The sequence below is a fragment of the Podarcis melisellensis genome (genome assembly GCF_964234715.1).
Source record: "Podarcis melisellensis genome assembly, chromosome: 4".
NCBI classification, from domain to species: domain Eukaryota; kingdom Metazoa; phylum Chordata; class Lepidosauria; order Squamata; family Lacertidae; genus Podarcis; species Podarcis melisellensis.
Window position 1 is genome coordinate 44,492,269 of NC_138531.1, and position 26,599 is coordinate 44,518,867.

Here is a 26,599-nt window from a genome sequence, read left to right on the forward strand (position 1 = left end):
CCGCATGAAGCTGATAGAGTAGATGACACAGCAAGAAGTATTTTAAAAGGTTTCTTACTACATATGGAAACAAATGCAGGATGTTACATTTTCTTAGTTTATTGATTTTTTATTTTATTTTAGGAAACTGCAGCTCCCAGTATATGTCATTCCGAGGTCCCATGCATGCATAGCCTCTTAATGCCTTTACACATTTCATCTTGCAGTAATTGTTTCCATTCACAGCATACATAAATCTAGAATGTAAGGAACACCCTATTTACAGGATTTCAAAAGATCGTGGTTTTGTTTTATAGTGAAAAAAATTAACAGGACTTCAACAGGGCAAAAAGTATAGATCAGATACATTGGCTTTGTCACAGATAACACAATTCAAAAGTTTGTTCAAAGGTCTTGAGAATTAGAATATTGCTTGACTCTTGGCCTTTGGTCGTTTCAAAAACAAGAAGACCTCTCAGTAATAACAGAAACAAGATGTCAATAGCTCAAATACATATCAACTTCGAACAATTATTTGGAAAGACAGATAGCACACAGAGGCAGCATTGGCTATAATATGCATTTATTTCCGCGCACATTTTCAGCTCTCTGTAGACTCATAGCACCTGAGCAGGTGACAGAGGAATTGAGAGTCCGGCTGGATACTTCAATAACTACACTGTAAAATTTTGTATTTCAAATTACATGTTTCAGGCTTCTTGTGTTAAAAGTTTATCAAGCCAAGATCACAATACCATTAGCCATCAGCATGTTTAAACTTTTCATCATCTCTTTAAAATTAAAAAAAAAATTGTCTTCAAAAAGACTAAATCCAAGAAATTTTAAAGAGATTTATAATCAAAGGGGTGGGGAAGTGAAGGAACAGTACATAAATGGAGCATAACACAACTGAAATAACATTGACTTAGTAGTATGACTGAGACCAGCTCTTTAAAAAATATACTTGCTTCACACATCTGCCATAACGGGGGAAAACACACATACCACAGACACACAAACACACTTCTCAAGTTGATCTATTTCACAAAACATTTTCTCGTTGCTTTCTTAGCCCCTCCTTTCCTACACAAGCTAGCTTGATAGCAATATCATATATCCAAGTACAGGATTTAATTTTTGTATGCTATAGTATATTCCAATGTTTTCCACAAGCTATTCTATTGACTAAAACTTGGAGGAGCTTTTATATTTTATATGGAAAGGGAAATCATTTTACCAGCAGTTAAATATAAAACAGGCATTTATAAACAGACATTTACTTGAGAAACTGGACATTCTTGAATAACTAGCATCCAATAAGGGTACTCCCTGTACTGACCCAAGTTCTATGGGCAAGGAAAAGACCAGCTGTTACTAAGAAGTAGTGCATTTTAAATATTCATGATGACCTCAAATGCCCATCACACACAGATGTGCACATTCGAAGTTGTATACATTGCACTGCATTTAGTATCATGGGGTCTTTCACACATTAACCAAAGGTTTTATGCAATCAACATTTATTCTGGCACAACCTAAACCCACTTTGGTTGGTGTCACCTATTCACAAGTGAATTCCAAGTGGAAATTGATACCTAATGCTCGTATATAACTTCCAGATGAAAATTAGTTTTATTACCATCATCAGTTTTACAGTGTGGATATTTACAACAGTTTTGCAGCAGCTTTTTTGCAGCATGTACACTAGTTTTGCTTTTGTTTGATTTTTTTTTTGCAGAATCAACGAGTGTAACTGATTAGTTTAACGTTTTCTCCTAAGAATCAACATGACCACTAGCTACCATCTCCCCCACAACAAACTATGTTCTCACCTTCTACTCCACAAGTAAAACTATGAGTAAAAGGAAATAGGTCTCCATAACAACACGGTCACAGATCCACCATGCAGTACTGCAATTTATATATGTATCTTCCCTGTTATCTCCCATTAGTCAGAAAATACTGTTCACACAATATAGAAATAATACGTGCAGTAGAGCATTCCCTACCAAAAAAAATGAAACAGGGAAAGCCTAAAAGCACAGAGCTGTATGCTTACAGCAAAGACCCTGTAGGACTTACACTGACTGACTTCAGAAAGCATGCACTTATAGTGGATTGCACCCAGAAGTGATAGGTCAGCACTCCCCAACCAAAAACCATTAAAGTCACACAGGTGTGAAAAAAGTGGCACATACCTTTCAAACATGCTCTCTACTCATAACTCAAATGACTTCAGTTTCCTCACCAATGGCAGCACCTAATAGTGCCAAACGGGAGCTTATGTTCAAAGAAGGCAAGAGGATCAATATGAAATCATGGCAAGTGTTACAAACAGATGATGCAATTTAACTGAAAAACCCAATGCTTCTTATCTCTTTGTTTTTCCATTTCCTAAAAACAAAACAATTCCATAACTGAATTCTTAATTAGAGCAGCAGAATTCTTAAAATTTCATCAGGACGTTCAGCAGTCATATTTGTAAGTGTCAAAATCATGACTTTAGAAAAGAAATCTCAACACTGGTTCCTTTCATTTCACTGTGTTCCTTTGCTGTTTGATATAAATCAATAAGATTTTACATACCAGATAAATTCCACTTTGCATGGACAACCTCTACATCTTATTACATGGGCAAGATGTGAAACTTGCTTGCACAAGGTGCAAGTATTTGGAGTAATATAATTGAAGAGTGCAAGAAATTACACACATTGTTCCAGTGCTTTATCAGTGAGGAAAAAACAGTCTGACTGTTCTTGAACAGTTTTATTATAGAATGACTCAACTTCAAAACCAAGAAACCTTCACAAAAGAGTGCTTTATTTCAGCAACCTAGCACTCAAACAAATCAAACATCCTCTTTATAATAATCAGATGCATAAAAGTACCAGTACAATTCCACTCTGTTTTGTTTTGTTTATGCCTATTAACTGCCCAATTTTTTTTTATTAAAAAAATGCATTTAAAGATCTGCTGCTCTTACTAATTAATACAGACTGGTTTATTGACAGTGTGCAAATAAACCTTTATTGAAGAGCTAATATTGATTACTGTTTTTCAGCTAAATCAGAATGGGGGCACAAAGTACCTTCTGTGCTGTAAACATAATGAATTCTTCACATAATTGGAAGCTGAAAAGGCCTAAGGAAAAGGGTGCAAACACTTCTCATACATAACAATGGCTGAGCTCAAGTCTTCCAAAAAGAATTTGGAATAGTTCTGCATTTGGCATACGTCCACTCTACTGTCATCAAGCACAGTTTTAAGGGAACGTCGTTTATAAAAGCATAATTTACTTTTAGCTTTAAAACACAATGGCCTAATAAAAGCATGCAGCACTATTTTTTTCCTCTGTAATATGATATAATTACTTAATTACCAGTGTTAACATGACTTGGTGAGTGCTGTACAAGCAAAAGGGATTGTAAAATCACCTCTGATTGTACTCTATAAATAAGGCTCATACAGTACGTCTCCCTCCTCACCATGATCCACAATTTCAAAACAGCATTTGTGTAGAATTAAATTACCCTGAAAAAAGCAGCATTTACAAATATCCTCATTTTTTACTTTTTTTGCCCACCCCCACCTCCCCCCCCCCAAAAAAGAAAAACACCTTCCTTCTTTTTCAGTAGTTTACAATCTGGAAACATAGGGAGTCTTTGTTTTCCAAACGGCTGTGGCCAGATTATCAGATCTGGTTCTTCACAGTTTGTCTGGATACCTGTAACACTTCACACCACAAAGTAATAGTTCTATGCTTATAAAAATATATATATATATGTAAGGGCTACTACCCAGCAAATGTAATTATAGGGGCTAGAACAGCAGCAATCATCTGATTCCTTATACATTCTTCACAGAGGGAATCCATTTTGGGTATCCTTTCAGTCTTGCTCAACGCAGTGGGATAAGAGTATTTTCCCCAAACTAATATTTAGTGCAGCATGAATGGAAGGGGGATCTCTCCCTTATAATTTGAAATAATTGGCTGGCAAACGCCTGGCAGATGACTGAAAGGTGTCTCATATATTCGTCTCCTATGGCTGTGTCCTCAAGAGCCTGTTTTTAATCCAAAGCAGACCTTTATAGATTCAGGCATACCGAGGCATTTCACATTGCTCACAGCGATTCATTGCTGGGTGGTTTAAAAAAGTACAGCTCTTACAATTCCACGGAGCTCCTTCAAAGTCTTCGTCTCTTGGCTGTGATCGTGGAGCTTGTTTGGAACTTCTCTGATGATCTACAGAGAAAATTTTTCTTTTAAACTCTTCAGTTTTAAAACATACCAAAGCCATGCATGATAATATAATAAGACTACTGAATTTTTAACATTTTGGAACCACATTGTTATCCACCTCTGATTTTACCGTTGTTCCCAGGGGAGGCCAAAACACACAAAATATTTCAGTTATAAAGTGTTTCTTAGACATAGTCTACATCCCAGCATTATGAGGCTATGTCAGAGCATAGTATGGGAGCCCAGTCTGGAAGATATCACTACTAAGGTGTGGGCTAACATTAAACACTAGCATTTACTTCTTGCTCTTCTTTGCAAGGAGGAGGTGGACCAGGGCAGCTTCTGAATGTATACCAAACATTACTCTGGTCCCCTAGATGTTCAGCATGATACAGAGCATTACCACTGCCATAACTTCATTATATCATTAATTATTCTATAGCATCTACAAATCCCTATACTGCATTACTTTCATACCTACTTCATACCTTATTGTTTCAGTCATGTGTGAGACGAATCTATTTACACCAGAATGAATTTGTCACAGTAAGATTTGGCGCAAAACCACAAAGTTAAGCCAAGGATAATTTGCTTACTCAAATGTCCTATGTTTTCCATGCTGTTCAAATTTTGCCACTAGATATCAAGAGAGGCTTTAATGTTGCCTCTCTTTCATGCTCTCAATTCCTCACAAACGGCTTACTACCCTTACATTAGCAAGCATTTTTTAGGGTGATAGCAAAATGAATGTAGGGAGAAGTATGTAGTACGTATGTCCTGTGTCTTCCATAAAAGGTTAAATGATGCAACATCAGTGTTTAAACATTCATGCTACACTATCAAAGCACTATCAAATTACTGTAGCTAATACTTGGCAGAAAGCCACAAACATTCTTTTGTGTATTATTTTAGCACTTGGCACCAAGTACTTTAGGTTATATAATGTGCACCCTCTATTCTTCTGAAAATATCCATAGGGCTGACTTATGGCAATCACATTTCACAGATTTATTTTTAAGCTGTGTTAGTTTTCCCAAATGACTGTAGGTTGTCCAATAGAGCCACGGTGACATGATGATAAGGGTTTAGGTGAACAGAAATTTCTGTAAGATGTGTCCAACTATAATGAACATGAAAAGCAGGGGAGAGGAAAGAAAAGAGACAGGAAGATTAATTGATTCATTATTTGATCACACGTTCATCAGAACTGGCCACTTGGGCTTTCACACTGCCAGTTCTCACTGTTTTCAGCCCTGAATTTGTCCCTGCTACAAGAGGGGCTTTCCCAGTGGAGATACAGGAGGCAGATCACACTCAAATGTTAGAAGGGCAGGGTAGGGAAGAAAGACAGTAACACTTCTGTAGTTGCAGAGTTGTTGTTTTTTCTCCTAAGCAGACAAAATTGCAGCAGAGGTAACAGGGACAGATAGAGAGTGGGGAACTGCTGAGCAAAAGAAGAAACCAGTTAGGAGAAGGTGCTGCACTTAAATAACATAATTTGTACAAGCTGGGAAAATAATGGTACATAAAGCTGAAAGCGCAAAATCATCTTAATCAAGAAAGAGCTATCTTTTAAAAAAAGGTGAACATAAAATACAAAGCTGATTGTCTGCTACTTTTCACAATACCCTACTTCATGCATAAACATAATCTAAATGTGTCATGAAATGGTCGTTTATACTGTTCTAACTATTTCTGTATTCACAATACATCAGGCTAAGTGGTTTTTCCATACACCACTTGTACAGCATATAATAATGAATGGCAAAATATGTTTCACAAGACAACAGTCTCAACAAATCTATTATTAGATACAACACACTGAAATACTAATACTCAGCATAAAAATTCTTCAGCAGCGATCTACTAGAAACTAAATATTGAACATTTTATTAGCGACTCACCTTTTTTAAATGGCTTTGGTGGCACAACAGGACCAGGCTCTATATGATCATAAAAGTTAGTCATGGCTTTTGGGTCAAAGTTCCCTAAAACAGAAAAACAGAAAAATTATGCTCCCCATGGAACAAATAGTAACAAAAGTGACTAGCCTTAGTTCACATGCATGTTTTCAATGTGAGAGATGTTGACAGCCTACACTGTCTCCTTCAGGTTTTTGTCTTGACTTTCCTGTCATGGAAGTCTGTGGAATTTCCTCCTCACACCAGTGCATCTGGCACCTTCATCTGGCAGCTTTCACTGTATGCTGAAAATGCACCTCTTTACACTGGCCTTTGGCACCTGATATTAATAATTTTAGGACCCACCCTATTCTTCAGATTCTAAGTTATTTTAACGGATTTTAATATTGTATTCTTACCCTGCTGTAACCTGCCTTGGGACCTTATGGTGAGTTAGCAAAGGATAAGTTTTTAAAATCAATCAGTAAGTAAACAATGCCTTGCTCTTTGAGGAGACTGTGTTTTCAGGGTGAAAAGGCTGTGTCTGTTTTGTAATTAAAAGTGCAATTCCCTGGAACACTGTCAGAATCAGCTTTTGCAAGTGCCCTTTTCAAATTACAGTATACTCCTTATTAAAAGGAACAAAAAAAAAATTTAAAAACCACAACGTTTAACAAAACTGAATTACCCAGCATCCAACAGCATAAATAACTGGCAAAGAGAAAACAACTGCAGGTTTATATCACTTTGCACTAGATATAGAACAGTCAAAACATGTCAGTAATGTGCATGTCAGTAATGTGCATGAGTCACATTCATTTGTGTATTGTATTGTTTTGCTTTCCTTTGGGCCTCATTGGCAAAGACACAGGGGGCGGGTCATCTGGGCAGCCCAGGACCTCCATATACACTACCCAGGCTTGTGCCCTGGAGAGATCACTTTGGTGATGCAAATGCTGCAAAAAACACCATGGTCTAAGGTACAAGCACTAGGGGTTGCCTTTGTCGGCAGGAGAGATCATCATGTCTCACCAGTCAGCTACTACTCACCCTTAAAGCTGAGCTGCCCCTGGTCAATAAAGTGCTGACCTGCCACTGACCGACTCCTTCAGTGGGTACTGGAGCTCAGAGTATCACTTGACAAGCAGACTGAACTACGGCACCAGGCAAGAAAGAAAAGAAACAACCCTTCTTGTGCTTAGCAAGCCGGAACATCAGGACCATGTGTCCTGCCTTGTCCACCGACTTGCTGCAGGTCAATGACTCGCAGAAGATGGAAATCATTGACCCTGAGCTGAAAACACTCAACAGTGACGTTGCCACTTTGCAGGAGACCAGACTTGCTTTGAATGGCAACCTCCAATAAAAGACTTACACCCTTTTTCTGGCAAGGAGGGCATCCAGAAGAACCTTATATTAACGACATAGGCTTTGCAGTGAGGCACTGCCTTCTGTTTGCAATAGAACCACTAACCGAGGGCTCAGAATGCTTGCTTTCCTGCTGCCTCTCAATCACCACTGGTCCAGTTAACACCTTGAGCATTTACGCTTCCACCATGTGCTCTGACATACAGGCCAAGAACCTGTACTATGAGGAATTAGACCAGGCTGCCAGGAGAGTTCCAGCCTCCAAACTCCTAATCCTGCTGGGAAAATGCAATGCCAGAGTTGGGAGGGAACATCATACATGGGACAACTGCATCAGTCTCTACAACCACAGCAGGCGCTGTAACTCTCCCCTGACTTTACCCCTGAAGGCACATTTCTCTACTGTCTCCTGTGACAGGCAGATGCCAGCAACAATAACATTCAAATATACAGCTCAAAACAAACACATATTTTTGTAAGTATTTTAAAATATATACCTCTAGACTGAAGGAGATCTATTTCTTTCTGTGTACAGTCAACGTTTATCTGGAGCTGCCTGTTCTTGCTTCTCAATCTGGTCATCTCCTCAGGCTAGAAAGCAGAACCAAAAATAGAAACAGAAGTCAGCATAACCATTTTTGTTAAGCCATGCACATACATAAGTAGAGTGAAATATTAATTTAGCTGTTCTTCCTCTCCTTATTTTTATGCAGATGGAACTGTGCAGTGTAAAAGGTTTGTGGGATCCCTTGACCAGAACATTTCAAAAGTGAGAACCAGTACGTTTCCACTGGTCTAGTACTAAATTAGCACGGACTTTTTTTCCAGGCAAAACATTATTTGCCAATTTATCAGCTTGGGAACTGAAATCAGGACATAAATTTCCAATTTAAATTATATTGATTTAAAATTACTAAAATTAATAATTTCTGTATTGATCAGTAACAGGAGTTTCAGCACCATCACAGTAGTATGACTCCAAATGTATCTTGCGAATAAACCAAGACAGTTAAACAAGTAGCTTAGATGCACTTATGTGTGGTTTTGTTTCATGATAAATAAAACTTGGTAAAATTATTGAATGATACAGGCAAAGAATTAATTCACCCTGTACCTGTGAATCTCCGCAAAATATAGATTTTAGGACAAGTGTGGGGTTAGTCCTCCAGATGTTTCTAAACTATAATTCCCACCATCCCTGGTCACTGGCCATGCTTGCTGGAACTGTTGGGAGCTGTAATTCAGCAACATCTTAAAGGTCAAAGGTTCCCCACACCTGTTTTAGAATATCATAGTCAGATTAAGTTTCCTTGTCAGAAGGGAAAGAACCACCAATTTAGAAATTCACATAAAACATTTGGATGTTGAATGACATTATCTCAAGAAAAGTTTATTATAGACTGCAGCGTATTTATTACAGACTGCAGCGTATTTAAAATCAGTCACGTGCCCTATTCCTTTCACCTCTCCCTTCCTTCAAGTATGACAGTGCTTCTACCAGGGTCACAAAGTTGTTATTCCCAGCTGATGAGACCACTACGTTGCTAACATGCAAGCTGTTAGGGGAAAATCTACAGCTAATACCAAAGAAAACACTACCATGCTCTTTCTGGTCTGGGAAAAAGCATGGACCAGCTACCAGAATATGCTGATATCCAGCTGCTGAAGTGGACTGGTTACTGAACCTTATCTGGCAGAATATGAATGATACATAATATATATATGGCATGACAGTGACAAACCCTGTCATTAGGAGGGAATGACTTTAATATTTTCAAAGCTTCTTACTTACTGTTGGGATTGAGGTTGTGCAGCTTACTCTTCTCAGACGCCTTTGCATAAGATCGTGTTCCATGCCATTCACTTCAGCTTTGAGCTTTTCAAGCTCCTCATTTTCAAACTTCAGTTCCTTTGCTAGCCTCTCCATCCTTGCACGTTGGTGTAACAACAAGGCTAGTGTGGTATAGAGAACAAAGTCAGTGCAAATACACAAGACTGAGAAACCCAACTTGCAATTGGAATAGTATAAATAAGTGAGCTTTTAAGAGCAGAAAGTGACTATAAACATGCAGCCAAACATCAGTGTAGAGATGTTTCATGCTAATGGAACTATACTCGTAGACGTAAAGTTCTTCCATCATCAAAATAATTATTTTAGACAGTAACTTGGATATTACCATTTCTGGCCACTGCTTCTTTTTTTTGTTCTTTGTCCGCTCAAAAATAAAAGGCACCTGTGCAGGATGAAATGGCAATCTAATTGTAACAGTGTACTGACAAGACTAAATCCTAAAAATCAAAAGGTATAAGACACTGGGCTACAAGATGATCTCCACTGCTTGCGATCAAGTTCACTTGATACAATGGAACATATTACTATAGCAAATGCAATCTTTTCTTAAAAGCTGCTTTTACTCTTTGGAAAAGCAGTTTTAACCTAAAAGATTACAAAATCAGTGCTCTAATCAACTGCAGGAGCCTGTGACTAGATTAGGACATACAAATTAGTTAACAGAATCTTCATATAAAGAGGCTGACCCTCCTTTACTGACTTTTAAAAAATTCATTGTAGAGTAGTAATTCCCAACTCTCCATTTTTGTCCTTAGTGGGGGGGAAATCAAGAGAGATTGCAAAGTAAAGGCATTTGCTTTAGAGTGTGGGTGGGATGAGAGAAAAGAACTCTACAAGCAGAGGGTCTATACATTTCTGAAGACCCTCCTGTCTTGCTCTTTCCACATGGCTTCCAGAAATGCAATCTGCTGTGTTGAAGAAACCGATGACTCTTTTTGTAGTGTGCTGGAAATGCAGGGTTGCTCTTCCTAACTGTTCAAAGTACTCACACCGTCTGTCTTTAGGGAGAATTTGAGGTCTTGGGCTGCCTGCCAATTGAACAGCACCCAACTCCCTGGCAGCTCAGATGTGGCAGACAGCAGGAAAGCAGTTTCTTCCACTTGCTGCCAACTGCATTGTAGTGGTAGTGGGAGAAACTGAAGCACAAACAGAGTCACAACATGGGAGCCCTTCAGCACAGCTATTCTTGACCATCCTCTGTTCCTCTGAAATATTCTGCAGCTTGTGTTACTTAAAATATGAGTCCGCAAGATTTTCCACCATCCGAATATAGATCTACAAAGCCTCCCTCCACATTATAAAGACATTTAGAAGAGGTCCTGTAAATTGAGTTGAATCCATGGTTGCATTATTTCTCTGCTAAATGTCACAATTAGACATCTGTAGCAAGGCCAATGGTTCATTCACAAAAGGAATGAGGACAGTATGAACTGTGATATTACATTCCAGTGTTCGGTTTTGCAGCTCAGTTATTTAGGACATTGTTACTCATTACTTTCTCTTGATACATCCTCGTCATTCTGCATACTGCATACTCCCCACGCTGCGGATAGCAGCCTGCCGCCCGGCGCGAGAGGCGCCCTGAAGCAGAGCACCCCTCGCGCCGGGCAGACATCCGCAGCGTGTTGGAGCCCTGCGGGAGTTCCCCGCAGGGCTCCCCATGCTGTGGATAGCAGCCTGCCACACGGCGCACCCTGCGCACCGGACAGACATCGGCCAGCCCCACAAGCTCGGGGGACAGCAAGGAGGCGCAGCGCCGCCATCCCGCTGTTCCTCGACCTGGTTCGGTTTCCCCGACCTGGTTTAGGGGGGAAATAAGGGGGAAAATTCTTTTATTTCCCCCCCAAAAAACTAGGTGCGTCCTGTGGGACAGAGCGTCCTACGGGACGAAAGATACAGTATTAGTTATGATTTAAGTCCTGTAGATTTCAGTGACCTCAACAAAAGTAACTTAGCTTGGCTCTAACCAGTGTCATGTTAGCCAGTGCCATGGTTTTAGACTATTCCACAGCTGAAAACAATACATCAAAGCTAGCTCTTCTTCCTTGTTATAAATTATATACAAATTTTGATTCATACTGAGCTCTGCCAACAGGTCCATCTACGCTAGAGTTGTCAACCTGCTAAGCAGGAATGCTTTAGGAGATCAGACAGAAATCTGTTGGTGTTATGCTATCTTAGGTCTCTAAAGTGGAGATCTGAGAAGTAGGATAAAACTGAACAACTATATAAACTCTGCCATATTTTGTTTTTTTTAAAAAACATGTTTAGATCACCAGAAACAATAATGCTCCCAAAACTAAGTGTACATCTAGCCCAATATTGAAGATAGGTCCAGTATCTGAAAGATTGCCTCTTCCCATGTTATTTACCCAGACCCTGAGGTCATCTTCAGAGGCCCTTCTCTGGTTGTCATCTCCAGGAGTGATATGGCATACTAGCTATGCAATGCCCTCCCCAAAAAGGTTCGCCTAGCACCTTCTTTACTATTTTCAGTGCTAGATAAATGCCTTTTTATCTTTATAGTCCTTTTAAATCTGTTGGTGCAAAGTTTGCTTTGGTTTTTACCGTTTTATTTTCTGCTCTATCATGCCGAATCAGATTGTATCATCATTTTTATTATTTCTGATTTTTAACTTCTTCTTTTTTAAGTTAGTGAATCACCCTATTTGTTTTTAGGGCAGTTTATAGATGTTGAAAATAAATAATAAAATATTGCCTACTCTGACTAGCAGGTCACAGATCACATCAGCTGGTATCTGATACTTTTAACCGGAGTTGTCAGGGAATTGAATCAGGGACATTCCACATGCAAGTCAGGTTTTCTACCACTGAGCTGCTCCCCAATTACAGAGCTATAGCCACCCCAAACCAAATTTATCAAGGGCCCAGATCCATTTGTCTCCTTTCTCTTTTCTAGGTAACAAACATTATTGTCAGCATTCCTATGCAACCTTGGAAAAGTAGCTCATCATACAATTGGAAGCTTAAATAGGTTTCAAAAGTACTCCACAATAATGCACGTTCTCCTCTCCACATCAACTATGCCTTTTTTGCTAAAGCATGAATTTTTTAAAAAAAGGCTTCAATAACACACTTCAAAAATTATTGAACTGCAGATAAACCCATCTTCAATCCAAAAACTTCAATCAGTTTTGACATTACACAGGAGTTTGCGGTGACAATGCCTCAACAGCATATGATGTTATTGCACATTATGACCACTACTTGCTCTGTAAATGCTAACCTTGCACAGTAAGTCTAGTACACTAAGATATGCAAGACTGTGTTAGCTCTATATTGGCAGACGTTACTCTAGGGTGGTATTCAGTCAATTGAATTAAGCATAGCCATTCCTACCCCCAGACCATTTCTGTGCTAATTAGGTTATGCATTATATGGCATCAGGAACTGTTTCTTCTGAACCACATTGTATCAATGCAATATACTGCAACAGTGGCAAAGTAGCCCTTAAGTTACATCCTGACACCTCCTTTGCTGCTGCAGAGACAATGAACTTCCAAAGTATATGAAACAATATGATATATATTTGCCATTCTCTCTTACGAAACAAGATGATATATATTTGCCATTAATGAATCCCGATAAAATAACCATGGCATTCCGCAATGCCTTAAGAATTTGAAAGACTGTTAGTAGTTTAGAAACCAAAGCACGGAGGATGTACCACAGTGCAAATAATTTTTTCCGATAATTACTGCAACATGCAATTCAATAAGTTTACCTTGAGTATAAGCATAGTCATCGGACCCAGAACTGGAGCTCCTCTGATACTTATGGCTTCCTCTTTCACATCCAGATCCTGGTACAACTGAAATAGGCTGAATTGGTTCTGGTGCTGCAGAATGCTCTTCTTGGTCCACTAAATTTAAAAGGTTCTCAGCTGGTGCTCTGCCTACGGTGATTTTAAAAACTGCTGGATTTGGCTGAGATACCATGACCCGAGGTGACTGAGTAAGCACACCCGTAGGTCCAGCTGGCTGTGTATATGTTATATATAAAGGATTAACACTATAAGGAGGTTTGGGCTGACCTGACATACTTCTGGAAGGAGAACTTGAAGGAGGAGTAGCAGGTGCGTACAGTGGGTGCTGATTCCGTTGGGAAGGTGGGTTACTTATAGGTGAAGGGCTCCTATTCATTGTAGTCCCAGGTCTTTGTGGTGGCTCAACGGTAATTTCTATCTTGTTCATGGAGCTTTTGGATAAGCTAGGTCCACCATATGGAAGATAAGATACTGAGTGTCCACTTGGTTTCTGATATGTTTGGGGTGTTTGTTGATATGAATGGGGTAGCACAGTTGAAGGACTAGGAGGCATAAACACATGGGAACTTTGATGGCCCAACGGGCTAGGCTGAACTTGATGCTGAGGAGAGCCAAAAGGAGAAGGACACTGAGAAGCAGGTGGCGACTGAAAAGGCGACTGAGGAATCTGGGGCTGTTTTGGAGAATACTGAGAAGGCTGATAGTTTTGTTGGTGCGGATAAACAGGCAGTGGATGTGGACTATAATGGGGCACTGGGCCTTGTGGCGATGAATGCCACTGTGCACTTTGAGTAGGAGTCTGTCGTCCTGAAGAACTTTGAGATGTCTGCCTAATATAGAGAGATCCAGGATTCCCATAAGGATTGCTTGGAATTGGAGGAAGAATTTGTAAAGCTCTGGGTACAGTCTGTCCAGATGGGAGGTTCTGCGACACTGTAACAGTTATAGGATTTGTGCTATACCGAGGTATGTGCATATACGCAGGAGGAGGCGGGCCTTGCATAGCAGATGTATTCATTCCAGGTTGTATGGAAGAAGGTTGCTGAGGTGGTTGCAAAGGAGGAGTAGCTGCGTTTCTATTCTGGTCATTCATAAAAAATGGATTGTAGTTGGGAGAAGCTGCCACAACAGCTGGAGCAGAGTGTGGTTCTTGAACTAAGCATATCAGTTGTTTACCTGCTGTGTGTTGTGGATCAATATGTCCATCACTTGAACTATGTACCAGTGTACGACCACCATTAAGTTGAGCTCCATCCCCTCCGTGATAGCTGGTGTGAGGATGGATGCCGAGGTTAATATGCAGATGGCGATTCCTGTTCAAACGAGTGTCATCTGGGTGGTACTCCATGTATAGGTATTTGTTACTCTCCTGTGCAAGAGCTCGACAACAAGCATCAAGGTTGTTGTTGTTCTAGTAATAAGAAATAGAAAAAGGGAAGGGTTTAAAATTAAATAAATGAGTCTGACAAGCTATAATGTAGTTCCATATGCATACATGTCAGCTTACCTATAAAGCCTAGTTTGAGCATCGTATTTCAGTTAAGACTCTCACCTAAATTAAGGAGCATTAGCTGAATGATCCTCTATTTGTACTCAATTAAAGCTGCAGCATTTGTATATAAACAAGGGTTTTTAAAAAGGTACACTTTACATCCAGGTCCTGGGATCAAATGGAGCCCTCTGGGCCTCTCCATCTGACCCTCAGGACTCTCCTCAGGCCACTCTTCCCACCAGACACTCCCTCCTCAAGTAATTTGCCTTGTTGGATACTTCAACGTCTCATTTGCCTGGATAGAGAGTTGAGTGTGTAGTTAAAAAAGCATGGCTGGAATGTAGTCTACTGTACAAAAATAAGAGTTATTATTATCTGTCACACTACTGAATTTTTGCCTCTGGCCCACAAAGGAAAGCAGTGCTTGAACTGAAGAGGGGTGAAAACATAGGCAGTAGCCACTATCTCAGAAGAGTTTCTCCTCCTGGTGGGAGATGGAAGACTGCTTCTCCTAATTCAGGGCTAAATAGCCTCTCAGGCACTTTCACGAGGCTATCTACCCCCTGCAAAAGTGCAGGGGAGGGGGAAGCAAATTTCTCAAATTTTAAGAGGGATGACATACCTTAGTTAATTTTATAAGTTGGCTAAAGCCCTTCCCTTTTCCAGCACTTTTTAAAAAGCCTCATGCTTGCTTATAGCAGCAGCAAGATTCAGCACTTCTTAAGAAACACAAGTGGTAGGCTACTACTGAACCCTGCTGAGGCTTTTTTTACAAGTACAGGAAAGGGGAAGAATGTCTTATTCACCACAAAGGTAAGCCAACCTCCACCCCAACATTTTGGGGAAGCTTACCTCTTTCCCTCCCCAAATTTTAAGATCCATTTTCTTTTCTCCCCCACCACCATAATTTCAACCCAGCTCCAGTTTCTTCTAAGATTACACCTGCCAATCATAGCCAAGAAACAAAATCGTCACACGTTTCTTCAGCACGCATTGTTTCATTAAAAATATATACAAACATGTCAATAAAAGGGCTGCATTGTGGGAACATTAGAAATAAGAGTTTAAGTGAAAATATTGCCTATCCAAACCTGCTTTCCCGAACAAGCTTCCCACTGTTTACAACATTTATTCTCTCTCTCTTTTCATAACTGATGGGAAAGGTTAAATGTTGTCCTTATTTGTAGCTTGAAAGTGAGGAAACAGGAGCAGGTGGAAGACATACAACGTTCAAGCATCTCTTAACATTTCTAAAAGCAATAACTACACTGGTCAAAAAACATTTGGAGGGATATATTAAATGATTCCTAATAATGTAAGCTTTAAAATCTCCTCTTTGTTTATATCTAATGAAACCTCTTACATTTATTGACATTCTTTTCAAATTGTGATCAACAGGATTGAACACACTGAAGTTTGCTAAGTGCAGAATACTGAGATCTACACTCTGCTGTGCTTGGGTTTCAAGGAATCTGCCAATGCAGCCTCCAGTGAAATGCCTCCTCCAAGCCGCCTGTTGTGCATGTGTCTTTACTTTAGAAGAGTGTTTTTTCTTCAATATTGTTTTATTCCTATGCTTTTGTTCCCGTTTCCATGTGCAAGACTATAGCAAACGTCTTATAATTTTATCATGAACCATTATAATTTTTTATTTTGCTTTTTCCAGAAAATGTTAATTTGCAATACTGTCAGAGATCAGGCCTACACAGTTTCTGCCATTACCAGACTGGTTTCCTGAACACTTCATTGAGGGAGAGGGAAAAGGGAGAATCCGTGGAAAGGTCTGGTAAAGAATTCCCCAGATATGCCAACATTCCAAGCTTAAATCATAATACTCTGTGTCAAACAAAATTTTCCTCCTTACTGAAGGGTAGAAAAATCAAAATAAGTATTTGGAAATGTGTAGCTAAGCAGCCTCAATCTTTCTACTGAGGCCTCAAACCAGTGCATTCATTGTTTCTTCAGGCCATTCCTGGCTCTTGCCTACCTACAGAACCTTTTCTTACTGTCTTGGCATCAAAAGCACACACCTTTCTTATTCTGGCATTGTTCCCATATGAAATCACTTAAATGTGTTCAGGGCAATATTACCCAAAACACACACACACACACACACACACACACACACACACAAACAAAACGAAAACATAACAGGTATCTTACTGTGAGAGAATTCCACCTTAGGAACTTACACTACAGGGAGGAAATCCCTTATTTGCTTTAAACATTTCCCCTTTCCTCTGCAAGTCATTGAAAGTCTCCAATGCAAATCGTTTAGTGATATTTGCACAACACTATTTTATGTAGAAATACTTGGTTTAAAATCTTATCACAGCTAAACAGCACAAGAACTACCAACAGGCCGGTATCATATTGGAATGAGGATGATTTTAAAAGGACCCAGGCATGCTCATCTTTCATTCCTCCAGATTGCAGATTACATGCCTATATTTATTGCCCACACATTTTATTTCTTTCTGCTTCCCCCGTGGGCATTTTGTGTTCTACGTAAAATAATATATTGATAATAAAATACAATTGTTTCAATTAGAACACAAAATGCCCTGTGGATGACTAGAGGAAAATAAAAATGCATAGATAGATAGCATTTAAGAGCTTAACCATTGTTTTAATCTCGCTGATCTCAACAGGACACAACCTGTACCTGTGCTAATTAGATGCAATTGGATTTTTAACTAAATTAAAGTGGTACAAGTAGAATCTATTTTATTAGTGAAAGATATGTTAACAGTGGTTTTCAACCAGTGTGCCATGGCACCCTTGACCTCCGTCCCCTCCTCTGGTGCCCTCTCAAGTCTCTGCCTCCAAAGGCTTGCACAGCGGTTTCTTGCACCGGCCCTGGCTACAAGTTCTCTAGATGAATTCTGCCACAAGGGCAGGGCAGGAGGTGCTGGTTGCCAGGAGCTGAGGTGGCCTTGGAGTGAGTAAGCAAGCAAGCAGGCAGGTGAGGATTCCTGAGGAGAGGTGTCCCAAAGGGGTGAGGGGCTGACAGCTCAGCAGGCAAGGGGCAACATAAATAAGCTCCTGAGACTCAAAGCGCATTTCCCTACAGGGGAGCCACAGAAAGAATGTAGTTGGTCAAGGGAGCCACGGACTCAAAAAAGTTCAAAACCTTTGTGTTAACATATAATGAAGTATGCTATGGGAAGCCTGAAGACCTAGCTTGGAATTAAGTTTTCACCCTCAACCCCTTGTGGCAAAAAAAGCCTTTATCTTTTAGAAACAAAGAGGATGAAATTGTGTGAGGATCTTACTAGCATATTACAATGAATTCTTTTCAAAGAGAAACCACTGTTTTATCTCTTACCTGGAGCATGCACTGTGACACCACACTCTCTGGGATCTCAGGGAAATGTTGCCGGAGGTCATGGAGTACTTGCATGTCGAGTTGCTGGCTGCTCTGTGCCATGTCAGACTGATGTTAGTCTCAAGACTCTAAGAAAATAGCAGTCAACAGGCGGCTTCCCAGTGGCTATGCTCTTCTGATGCTTTTGGCATCTTCTATAAATACAAATACAGTAAAATGAAGAAATAATTTAACATGATTTAGACAATCACACAAAAACATATACATATCTGATGGACATATGAATATCAAAGTCTCAGATTATTATTTCATAAGGCCATGACTTTCATCACTCAATGCCACAGTGAAGAGTAATTACAACATATACTCTATAGGACTGTACTTGAAAACAACTTTCTTTTCCTAGACTTGGGGCAGGAATCTTCAAATAAATGAGACATGAGCAAGCTTGTCCCTCCCAACAGTAACTTTCTTAATTATGCTTCTTCTAGCAAGAGAGCTTGGGACCAGTACATCTCTACCATCCTCACCTTTAGATCTCTCTTCAGTTCAAAATAGAAGAGGAACTACATAGCAAATCACACTCTGAACATACACTTCAAAACTAACATGAATAGTTACTTGGATTTTCCCAAATTAATGCCAAGCAGAGGTGGGTGACCCATGTATCTGAAAACATTGCTAAATGTACCTTGTGTATTTGGTAACCTGCTAAGTAAATGTTTGAAGTATTTATGCTTATGATATACTGTATTCATTCTATAGTATATATAATATTACATATTACATATGTAATATATTACATATAATATTACATAAAACTTAATTCTGTCCTATCCTTTCATTTTAAAGTTAAGTACATGTATGTAACCCAGATAGATGAGAAACTAAGTACAGTAAATGAAGCTTTGCAGAAGCAATCCAACCTTGAAGATAAGGAACCTTAGTAACTGATTAGTGACCACATAAGCAGAATTGATACATTTGCCGGGGTGGGGAATGTGAATGGTTCTTCCCTTTCAAAGGTTGGAAGCAAAAAAGGCGGCTGGGACTAGTGGATATGAGGTGTGAAAATCAAGCTGCAACTGTGATGCAAGTAATCTGGACTTTGCTACTTTAATATGCAGAGAATCTAGGCCTACATAATGGATGTTCCCATGTGTGTGAAGACCTGGATTTTGGCAATGGATAATGTTGTTTCTGCAGACTTATGGCATTCTGGATCCCGAGAGATAGGGCTTTGTTCTCCATTTTGTACCTGTATAAAGACAGTTCTCTCTCAGTGCCAATTCCAAGAAGCCCACACAGCGAACCCTCAAAGAAGTAATGTGTCTGCAGCATTTCCTTCTTTCATGCCTCACCCTTTCCCTATTTTCATTTGTTACAAGGGTCCCTAGCCAGGATTCTTTGTGTGAGTATTACCCCATCCTTGGTATTGGTGTGGATGAGGGCTAGTCTGCTTAGGTAGGATAACTCCTTCCATCCAATTTCTAGTCCCCATTTCTCCATGAGGGAGAGGATGCACTAGCTGTGGAAAACTTGGTCAAGTAGGAATTTCATTATTGGTCTGCTTGTGTGTCCATATATTCACTGGCAAAGTAAGATCCCAGGCTGTAGGTGTTTGTCTTGGCATCCCATTGCACAGAGAGATCCCAGGATGTGTCTCAGGCCTGATCACCTTGGAACACACAGCAATGCTATTTAATATGTTAGCACTCCAGTTCTGGCTCCCGAACTGGACCGTAACATAAAGATCACTGCATTGTATAGCATAATGCATAGTTCAGTCCTTCCACATCAGTTAGGGAAGAAGGTATACTGCAACATTTACATCTGACAGTCTAGAGAGATAATCTTTATAAATGTAAAAATCTCACTGGAATGAAATTTGGCTGGCCATACACTCATGCTGTCAGCATTGCCACTAACATTCAAATACAGATCAATACATTTGAGAGGAACCAAGCATGAAGCGGCTTCAGTAGATGTTACTATCATTGGCTACATATTCCTAAACATGAGTGGTAGGAGATTACAGTTTAAGGATTTGACCTAATTCAAACTCCCGTTTCAGCATTTGCTGAAGTGGTGAAGTGTTACACTTATGCAGTTCAAGGATCCAGACAGAAGATCCCAGATTTGAAAGTGAAACAAGTTAGAACTGTTTTCTCCACCCCTGTCCAACAAACAATAATATGCTCCATTTCCGTCTCTCATTCACATACTTTGTCTCCCAAACATGCACTCAAAAGATACTTTTTTGCAAAATCCGGAAGAAATACTTAGCAGTCTAATGTAACATTTATTTCAAGTACAGTACTGAATTTTTCAGGCAAGACTACAATTAGTATTTTGTTACTAGAGAATCTTCACAAATATTTCTGCTTCCCAACACCAGAATTGTACAAGAAATGCATAGACTAAATACAGTCGTACCTTGGTTTTCAAACAGCTTATTCTTGAACGTTTTGGCTCCCGAACACCACAAACCTGGAAATGACTGTTCCGGTTTGCAAACTATTTTTTGAAGTCAAACGTCTGATGGTACTTCCGATTGGCTGCATGAGCTTCCTGCAGCCAATCAGAAGCCACACTTTGGTTTCCAAACATTTTGGAAGTCAAACGGACTTCTGGAACGGATTCCGTTTGACTTCCAAGGTATGACTGTAACTACAAATAAGAAACAGAGGCACACAAATGCACAAAGATAGATTTTAAAATAAGAGGATAATGAAGAAATTATCCATTGTTTGCTTTTCTACTTATTTATGAATGCTGGATTCTGTTCCGGAATAGTGCAGAACATGGGTTCAGAAAAGACTGTACACCTGATTACTGTTAGAAGTGATCCCAATCCTACAATGTAAGTGGTAAAGTATAACTGTGCGAGTTGGTCCTCAGAAGCCATGATCACAGCAATCCCAAAAAATCACTAAAAGCAGGCAACGGTGTAGATACAACTTGTGGCACTCATTCAAACTACCACTGTCATGTTCCCCGTGATACTTCACTAATGTGACTCCAGATACTATTCTGCAATGTGAAAATAAAAGAGTTGTATTGCTTTAGCTTTTCCAGGCCAAGTGCTGCCTCACTTATAGTAAGAGGTGCACCATATACTGTAGTTTGACAGCTAGCATGCAAAGACAGCCCCATGAAGAGGCTGCTGCACAGCCAGCTTAAAATTCCAGTTCCATGTTCAGTCCTACTGCTCTACAACAAATGGTCAAACGGGATCTAAAGTCAGGATGTAGATTGCTTTCACAAGCAAGAAATCATAGAACAGTTTTGCAGGCTGTATAGAGTTAGTGGCAGATTTCCTACAACAAACCATATATTCCCTTTTTCCAGCATCTCCAGAGCTGTTCCCTGCTACATCACATCCATCCTTCACACAACAGCATCTCTATATGCATTGCCCAGGTTCTTACAAAGATGACCCCACCACCTCTCTCCACTACTGGAGAATTAGAAAGGGGAGGGGAAATCTAACATCCGGTTACTAACTGCCCAACCAATAATAAATTACTGTTTTTATACTACTTCAGTCACATACAAATAGGTTCAGATGTGGCCATGGTTACCTGGTTAGCTTAAAAGCTACATGGGGTCTAAAGTTGAGAATCCAATTTACAGTCTTTTTTTAAAAAAACCAACAACACACAATTATTATTGGTTTTTTAACAAATACAAGTACAAGAACCATTAAACACTCATCCAGGTGTACAGCTAATGGTGTTTCTTCTATCCATTGGCTTTAGACATAAGCTTACACATTCAATGTTCAAACATATTACTGAACATACCATCTCCACTAAGACGACTGATCAGTTGGTACAACAAGGTCTTGATTTGGGTCATTAACATAGTTAAAGAAAAGGGTCCACATTTCTTGGAAGGTGTCTCTTTCTGTTATAACTTTAATTGCTCATCTGCGTCTGGTGGATAGATCCCAGCTATTATTTTTGCATATATTCAGGGGTATTTCAGTCTGGTTTTCCCATTGTTAAGCTATCGCTAATCGTGCTGCAGTCAGTAAGAAGCCTACACGTTCTTTGTGGTGCAGAGTGGAGTCCAAGTCTATGCACAAAGATAGTAGGGCTAAAGCAGGATTTGGGGTAAGATGTTAGCTAGTAATTGTGGATATAATGGAGACAACTCTACTCCATGACGGAAGAAAGGCAGGGTAGAAAATAAACTTTTCAAATGTAAGGCAATCTGCAGCATTAAATAATGATAATTATGACATCTATAACACTGAAATTCTAAATGCACTTCTGCATTTAGAGGATGTGGCATCTTCATGAGAGGATTATACAAGGCTTTCAATATGTGTGAATTGCTACTTGCCTTCTTCTGGCGACTTCTAGCCTGATTTTGAGGTGCTAGTAGACTAGAAGCAAGTAACTTGATTCTGCTTTCTTTTGACCTGGCCCCTTCCTTGTGGCCAACTTTCTCATCTTACCCCTCAATGGACATCCTCTTACAGACTGGGGAAACATGCACCTTATTGCTCTGCCTTGCTGGAAAATAAAACAGTTAGAAGATGGTAGGACAAAAACTGCAAAAGACCTATTGTGGGTACCAAAGCCTTTAAAAAAACACCATCTGCATGTTCGAGTGAGAACCCCAGAAGAAAGTGCATTACAACTGGGTAAGTTCATCCAGGGGGATGTGGGGGGGGATGTGGGTTAAACCACAGAGCCTAGGACTTGCCGATTAGAAGGTCAGTGGTTCGAATCCCCGCGATGGGGTGAGCTCCCATTGCTCGGTCCCTGCTCCTGCCAACCTGGCAGTTCAAAAGCACGTCAAAGTGCAAGTAGATAAATAGGTACCACTCCGGTGGGAATGTAAACAGCATTTCTGTGTGCTGCTCTGGTTTGAGAGAAGCTGCTTAGTCATGTTGGCCACATGTACGCCGGCTCCCTCAACCAATAAAGCGAGATGAGCACGGCAACCCCAGAGTCAGCCACGACTGGACCTAATGGTCAGGGGTCCCTTTAACTTTACCTTATATCCAATTTGCAATTTTGCTTGTACAAAACTAAGACACTTGAAGTTTTAAAATTGATAAATATTCCAAATAGTACAATAAGTATTACAGAAGTTTCAATTCCCATTATTTCTGCTTTTACACAATTTAAAGACTTCCAGAAATTTTACATCTCTGGCTAGCACTCTAGAACTTACTAAAAGATAGAGAGACAATGCCTTAAAACAGTTGTTTCTAGTTTATACTCATCATTGCATATCTATTTCATTGTAAACGGCAGCTGATATATTTTGTTTTTAATTTATCTAGCTCTTTTATTTTGAAATTAATAGACTCAAGATGTATTATTGTGTTCCTATGAAACGGAATATGTGAAGATTACAGAAGGTAATACTTTTCACTGACTGACAGGGAATTAGAAGATAACCTAGAAAAACCCCAGTTTACAATGCTTGGGAGCAGCTGGCCACAAAGTTTGTTATACTGCTCTGCTTGGCAGAAATTCTTCACTAAAAGTGAAAAAGGTCTCACAAGACATAGGGCTAAAGATATAATGGTTCATGTGGAGAAACCTTAGTTTAAAGATTATTCAGTTTTTTAAAGGATTCATTTTATTCTTTATTGTCACCTTTTGAATGTCCCAAGAGTATCTTGCTTGCACTTCAATTCACACATCAAAGTGGCACAGATGGCATCCTACATCTATCAAAACACAAAAGTTAAACTGCAATTTTTACTACACTTCCAATATGATTATCAGTACTTATCTCCATCTCAAAGTATGCTTCCTAAATGTACCAAATTCTAGATTTGGTATTACATTATACATATATTTATAAAGTTATATCCATGCTTTCTCTTGCCTCTACACTGGTAGAAACAATATACATAAGCACTTGGGATGGAATAATACATAATTAGAATAATTTTTTATTGTTCACTACTGTGCTTGCCTCCAGACCTTTGTCCCCATGGACTACTTGAACATTTATTAAAATCTGTCAAACAACCTAATGGTTTTTCTGCCTGCTGTAACAATTGACAAGTACTATGCTAGGTAATGTGTGATTTTTATTTGTATTTTTACAGATATTCTATGGATGACTTAAATGAAGCCTGCGGACCACTGGTGGTTCACAGACTACAGCTTGGAAACCCCTATACTAGAGTTTATAATTTTATAAGAATAGATCTAATCGTAGGGGTTGAAGGTCTCTGTAATCCAGGTAGTGCTTCTGTTGTAAGGAAATCACATGTATCTACCACTGAGTACAATATCACTAGGGAAATGCAGTTTTTATCCTAGCTAATGTACCAAATGTAGCAACTGCAACAGTGCAACAAAAAAACATGGCTGTGCAAGTTCCACAGTCACCTACAACGTAACACACTCACATTACAGGCAACAAGTATTACAACTCACATCGCCTTCCACCTGCCTCATATTTTTTAAAAGTTGTATCATCATAATTTTACTTTTACATTTGGAGCATTATTTCACTGCCTCACCACAATGGAAAATCCCTTTATCACAACCAGAGGCTTATAAGCATTTTCTTTGGGTTACTTAGGCATGAAAACATTACAAACACTGATTCTCTCTACTCCATTTCCTTTGTGCCACAAATAACTACCAGAGGTACATATGGGCAGGAAGGCTGGTTGTTTTGTTGCCTTATTTGTATGGTTGGCTTACCCAGAAGAGAAACAAAATAAAAAAGCCAAACAGGCGACACAGTTTCCCATCTACAACAATCCCCTGACATTTCATAGCTTTTTCGGCTTGTAGTGAAGATCAGTTCTCCTGAAGCAAGGCAACCCTGGCTTCTTAATTATATATGAATGCAGTACACACAAGTAGCTCTTGGCCCAGACTAGCACAAGTATGGCATAAAAAACCCACAGAAAAAAATTAACACCTGAATGGTCTTACTCAATCTTTTGAACATATACACTCTAAAATTTGCCTACACCAAACAAGATATAAAAATATTTAGCAAGAATAAGTTTCAGTACACTGCCAAGGCCTTGCTACCATTCAAGACTGTCTATCTTCAAAGCTGCCAAAACCAAAGCAGCAGCATCATACTGCAGTCACCCTGCTGGGGAGACATGCCAAAAAAACCCAAAAAAACCAGGCAGCAGAAGAAGCTATTACAAATGCAATTACTTGCAACAGTAACAAAGTAATAATTGTAGCACTGCTCATATCCCTGCTATACAAATACATGCAAGGTGTGGCATATCCAAGCAACCTGAAAGCAGCCTCCAAAACAGACAAAAAGTTTTCCTGAGCATGTAGGTGTAAGAGAAAAGACTCACACCCATCACACCCTATTAAAGTTTCACCCTGTCTGTGATTTAATCATTCAAAACCAAGCAATACAGGACCAAAAGTGTGCCTGTTGTGTGCACACAAGGGGATGGACACCTGACCCCTTAACATTGGTCCTCAATTAACAGGCCTCAAAAACAGGTTCCCCATCACCCAGAATACACCTCCTTTCTTCAGTCCCCAGTTCATCTATAAATTGCTTACCAACTTCATGAACACCACTACTGCTAAATTTGTAAGATGAAAACGGATAAAGAACAGGGGAATAAAGTTTATGCTCTGCCTTTCATTTACTATATATTTTTAAGCAGGTGCCAGGACACACTGGGTATACCCCCCCAACCCATACAAGGTTTTAATCCACCCCAGAAGCCCATCCACTGTTGCAGCCTTTTGTTTTTGGAGTGGGGGGTCGCACTTTTCAAGGCATTTGAGCCCCCACCCCAAGCATTGCCCCTCAAGTCACCACTTTGACCCCTTCCTGCCTGCTTACTGGACATACAACCAGCCTGACCCCCCCACCCGCCTTGCCATGTTTTGCCAACAATCCCTCCACACCTCTCTCTCTCTCACACACACACACCCCGGCCCTCCCCCACCCCTCTCACCGCTCGCGGGGGGGCCGGTTCCAGCAGCACCATCTCGCGCTCCCCTCCCATCCGGCCCCTGGGCGTTGGGGGCAGCAGAGGAGGCCAAGCCCCCCTTCGCTTCCGGGGTGTGTTTGTGTGTGTGTGGAGTGGGGCAATTCTCCCCCCCCCCTTTCCGTCTGCGTGAGGCGAGGGGGGCGTCTCCGGGTGGTACCGGCAGAGTGCAGACCGAGCGGGGGGCGGGGGGGGAGCGTGTGGGAAGGGGCGGGTCAGCGCACTAGACAGGGCCGTGAAGCGTTTCCGGGACCTCGCCCGCCCCGCCCGCCCACTGCCAGGCAGAAGAATTCGACTGGGGATTCTCGAGCAAAGGCCCGACTGGCTGAAAGGGAAGGGAGGGGCGGGACCAAGCCCGGCCAGCGGCAGCTCCTCCTCCTCCTCTTGACAGAGATGTTGGGGGGGGGAGGCCCAGTCGCCGCTGCTGCTTCCGAACAGACTTCACTTCCGGTCCCACATTGAACTTCCAGGAATCCTCCATGTGCGGGGCAGGAGTGGTGGGAATTTTGGGGACGGCTTGGTTAAAACAGACAACGTCGCTCCCTCGCTCTTTGAGTTAATTCTGGTCTATTCTACCCACCCAGGAGGTAGAAAAGGAGCCTGGGTTTTAAAAGAAACGCGGGTATTATGCCATAATTCTGGTCAGATTCAAGGCTTTCCTCGCTGGCAAGTCGCCTGCGACT

The 26,599-nt window shown here is 40.4% G+C and overlaps 1 protein-coding gene across 1 annotated transcript; it reads right to left on the reverse strand.

Moving 5' to 3' along the window:
- Nucleotides 1–83: 83 nt before the first annotated feature.
- Nucleotides 84–26,183, reverse strand: TAB3 (TGF-beta activated kinase 1 (MAP3K7) binding protein 3). Its single transcript, XM_081908988.1, has 7 exons — nucleotides 25,884–26,183; nucleotides 17,948–18,141; nucleotides 13,086–14,538; nucleotides 9,281–9,441; nucleotides 7,986–8,079; nucleotides 6,124–6,207; nucleotides 84–4,222 (listed from the first exon to the last, which is right to left on the reverse strand). The coding sequence occupies exons 2-7, from the start codon at nucleotides 18,047–18,049 to the stop codon at nucleotides 4,074–4,076; spliced, it is 2,043 nt and encodes a 680-aa protein (XP_081765114.1). The 5' UTR covers nucleotides 18,050–18,141; nucleotides 25,884–26,183; the 3' UTR covers nucleotides 84–4,073.
- Between the last annotated feature and the right edge of the window lie 416 nt (nucleotides 26,184–26,599).